Source organism: Cupressus sempervirens, chromosome 9 (genome assembly GCF_028749045.1).
Source record: "Cupressus sempervirens isolate cs-2001-9-10 chromosome 9, ASM2874904v1, whole genome shotgun sequence".
NCBI lineage: Eukaryota > Viridiplantae > Streptophyta > Pinopsida > Cupressales > Cupressaceae > Cupressus > Cupressus sempervirens.
In genome coordinates, this window is record NC_143126.1 from 455,759,125 (window position 1) to 455,763,515 (window position 4,391).

The 4,391-nt window shown below is 32.1% G+C and overlaps 1 protein-coding gene across 1 annotated transcript; it reads right to left on the reverse strand.

The window, feature by feature from the left end:
* Nucleotides 1-2,459: 2,459 nt before the first annotated feature.
* On the reverse strand, nucleotides 2,460-2,963 carry LOC149539289 (uncharacterized). Its single transcript, XM_089802535.1, has one exon. The coding sequence runs from the start codon at nucleotides 2,961-2,963 to the stop codon at nucleotides 2,460-2,462; it is 504 nt and encodes a 167-aa protein (XP_089658661.1).
* Nucleotides 2,964-4,391: the final 1,428 nt, after the last annotated feature.

Sequence of the window (4,391 nt, forward strand, 5' to 3'; positions counted from 1 at the left end):
TCAATCTTGCATAAGAAAACATCTTTATTCATCCTTCAAATTTTAAAATTTTGAAGATATTATGAGACTACCAAACCAACCAAAGCAAAAATGAAGGAAAAGAAATACAAGCTCCTCTATAAGAATAAATCGTAAAAGTAGGAAGCCATCCAACTTTGTTTCCCTTGAGATTCTAACATTCCACCTATTACACTAATCAAACGAAGCCAAAAATTAGTCAAAATACATATTGGTGTGTGAAAACAAAAATCTAATTAAGAAAAATCAAATGGAAAAAGCATACATAAAAAAAGGAGAAGCTACTGAATTTTCAATTATTTTATATCCATAGTTTGTTACCTTTCTTTGACTCCAATCCAACAAATGAAAAACACTTACACTCTAGTCAAATGGTTCCACTCATCATGAAACCATATACAAAACCTATGAATAAATTTTTCAATTTTCAAATGAAAAATTCTATCCGTAGTCATAGTAATTGAACAACAAAATAAACTCTTAAATTCTTCAAAAAGTAGATCAAAGATCTAAGAAGTCATCAAACACATTCAAATTGATGTTGTAGCTAACTACATGAAACCATTAAAGAAGTTATTCCTAGATATCAACATTAAGACCTTTTCAATGTCACTCAAATGGAGAATTTTTTTTTTCAATGCAAACCCTAGAGATTTTCCAGAGTCAATTTTAGGGACTGATCAAATGCATAAGCATCCAAATTGAAGCCTCAAATAAATAGATCAAACCTTGACAAAAGAAAAATACCTCATTTATCATCAAGTGCATTGTAAAATCAAACCTCATTTTTTATAAAGTCTTGAAAGCCTCCTTGTATTATACAAAGTTGACATGAGAACTTGAATCAAATCATAAACATGACCAACTCAAAGTCCATATAGGAAACAAACCTTAGTCAAAAATTCAATTGACAAATTTTTATTTGAAAATGGAAAAAAAATGAATGAATTTGTGTTTGAAAAAGGAAAAATAAGAGAACTTTCTATTTCTAATTATAGGATAAGACCGGAGGAGAAACAAGTTAACTTTGAACTTTTTTATTTATTTTAAGGTCATTTGGATATTTTGAACAAAAAATTAGAAGAATATAAAAACTTTACTATTTCCCATAACTAGAAAAAGAAAACTATAATAGAAGGTTTGATGATTTAAAAAATAATAATAATTTGCATGAAACAAATCTCCTATTGAACTCTCCACTAAATTGATTAGTGGGAGATATTTTCTAGAAGTAGTCAAATTGTGATCTATAGAATGTGTAGTTTTTTATTCAAACTCATTGACCCATGTTTCATGAGTAGCAATTCACGAGAATCCATCTCTCATTAGAATAAATGGAACACTTTGTGAAGGTTTTGCAAATGGGTTTGAAAGTAGAGTGGGTTTAACGATGGAAGAAACTTCGTAGTTAAGCATGCTCAAGATGGAGTAGTACTGGGGTGGGTGGCCTCCCAAGAAGTCTTGATGCTTGACCTATGTGAACATCGCCTAGATCTAATGAGTACTAAGTGTTCCATTTATTCACATGAGAAACAGATTCTTGTGAATTACTACTCATGAAATATGAGACAATTAGTTTGATTCAAAAATTACACAATTAAATCTTGATAGCAATATCACTATAGACCACTAAATTACTATACAAATAAGAAATGGTAGTCTAGATTATTCATTTCTATTAATTAATTTGAATTATTAGTTTATTAAGGAATCACATGTGACAAGGATAGCTCTAAACTAGAACTAAAACGGTTTTTTTAATTCTATAAATGAAATAATTTCAGGCAAATACAGCAAGCCGTCTCAAAGCTATTATTTGAAAGTCTCACAGATGACTGCCTTGAGAAGTAGGGGAAACATATATTATAAAGAAGAATCGAAAGACATTTGTAAACGGGGCAACGGCTAGTCAAACCTCAGCGTGCCATGTTTTAGGCAGCCCAAATTTTTGTAGGATGAGTTTGAATCTTTGACCCACATGTCGCCGTAAGTGTGGGATGTAAAAGGATAAGAATGCGTCTTTGGGCGCTTGAGCCAGTAAAAGTGTTATTTATTTTTATTTATTTCAGTACCAGACGATTTGATGCGATTTGATATTTTTCTTATTCCATTGCCCGGTCGAGACGGCTGTAAAATTAGATTTTTATGAAGGTTCCGTACTGATTTAAATGCAAGCAAAGACACATTTATTTGTTTACTTTCCTCTATGATCCCTAGTACTACTTATGGCCATTACTAAATTTGGATTGAGACTGCCCCAAAACAAAAAAAAATATTAAGAGGAAAATTATTCACAACATAAGCAGAAGGAAACACATGATCGGAATGAGTTCTATTGGACATTTGATTGCCTATGATTATATTCTCTGATTAAATACTGATTATATTTGTATCCATTGTACATTACATTGTTATATAATTTTTTTCACAAATCTTCCAGCTCAGGCACCTTCCGCAATGGTTTCAAGCTTTGATTTCCACTGTTTTCTACCTGATCGGGTCCCTTTAACACAACAGTACAGAGAAGATGAGGATGATGAAGATGGTGATGAACATTCCTCCTCTTCAGCAGAATCATAAGGATCCATGTTAAACAGTGGATGCACCCTTCCTCCATTTTTGGAAGACCTAATTTGTGATGCTGCATTGTTCGCCTTGAAAAGAAGAGAAGCCATGTCCTTCTCACACAAAACAAACTCTAATTTCTTCCGAGGAAGAACAAAATACAACTGTCCCAGCTGCAACTCTTGCTGAGGAAGAAGCTCTGATATAAATTTACCAATGTAAAGACCATCAGAGCTGCAAACAAAATGACCAGGATTATTTTTCAATATCTCTTCAACCTTAACTGGATCTGAGAATTTCTGAATTCCCCCATCCATCAAAATAACGTTGGCAGTGGGTTCATAGACATCATTACAATCAACAGAAACGCAGATTCCCATTATCAAAAGTTGAAAAAAAACCTACTGATCAACCTCTCTAGATAATGAAATCACTTTCAGGCTTAGCACTCTAGGAATGGAATCGGTAGACTAATATATATATAACTCCAAACAATCCATAAAGTCTGTGTGTTGAAAGAAACTTTAATAAAGAAATCAAATTTGTTTCATTCAAAGGGAACAGTCATCACATGCAAAAGATTCCGCTATTCTGAGGAAGACAGTTTGCCCTTATTATTTGTCGCGTGGGCAACCTATTTAAATCTCTGGGAAAACATTTGATATTACAGTTATGTTTGTCGGTAAATAGATTACACTAAGCGAACAGATTATGTTGTAGTAATGTTTCTGATCAAAGTGATAATAATGCACACATCATGTATATTATCAGTAGAGACCAACATTTCTTATGTGACGTTCTAAACGCTGATTTGTTTGCGGCGTATCAGACATTGTCTGTAAAATTACAACATATTGAGCTGTGTATGAGCTGCACTGTTGTCGATCGATCAAGCAAACTAGGATTTTCATTAATTCAAGGATTCCAATTGCCTCTACCTTATGACAATACAAATATTTAGCTGAGCAATAAAATTAATTAGAACGTTCTCCGCCAATAGTTTTACATATTAATACAGAGGTACTCTGTGATGTACTTTCTTCCACGACACCACATTTAAATGGATTAACCTAGTTTGTTTTTAGAAAAGGATTTATATGAATGGCTTGGATTCTAACTTAGCATGTTGTAAATATATGCATCTTACAAGTTTTAATTATAATATTTTTGTTCTATTTTCTTTCTGTGTGGAACTGTATTTACATGCAATTTTGATGTTCAGTTTTGTGTCATTTTCTTAATTCTATTGGGATAGAACTTTTCGAAGATATATTTTGTTCTATATAAGTCTTGATGTCATAGTAGAGTACAATATATATATTACATCTTGATGTTTCTTACTTCATTGACATTGTAAATAAGTTTTATCAAATCTTTTAATATCTTTTATGTAGACGAATGCAAATATTCTTAACTGAATTAGCACAGAAAGATCATTGATCATTTACAATGAAAGTTCCTCTTATAACCATCATACTATCTAATTGAAAAATAATGTTAGGAAACCTTACCCGAGAACATAACACACCAAAGGGCCAAAAAAACATTAACTAAACAGAAGCACCAACCCATAGATCCAAACTGAAACTAATTATAACTCAAATGTTAATTTCAAATCTTTTTCTTGTATTCTCATTTCATCTAGGTGAGTTCAATAGAGGTTAAGTATCAGGTCTTCTTACAAGTTCATGTATTCTTGTACTACTACAACTCAAGAACACCTAACCAAGTACTTTTCTCTATGGTTCATCTCACTTTACTTCCAACCCTATTTGCACAATCTTAGTAAAGCGTTGTGTCTTATACAC

Coding starts and splice junctions, on each gene's coding strand:
- LOC149539289 (XM_089802535.1), bottom strand. CDS start 2,963: ATGGGAATCTGCGTTTCTGTTGATTGTAATGATGTCTATGAACCCACT.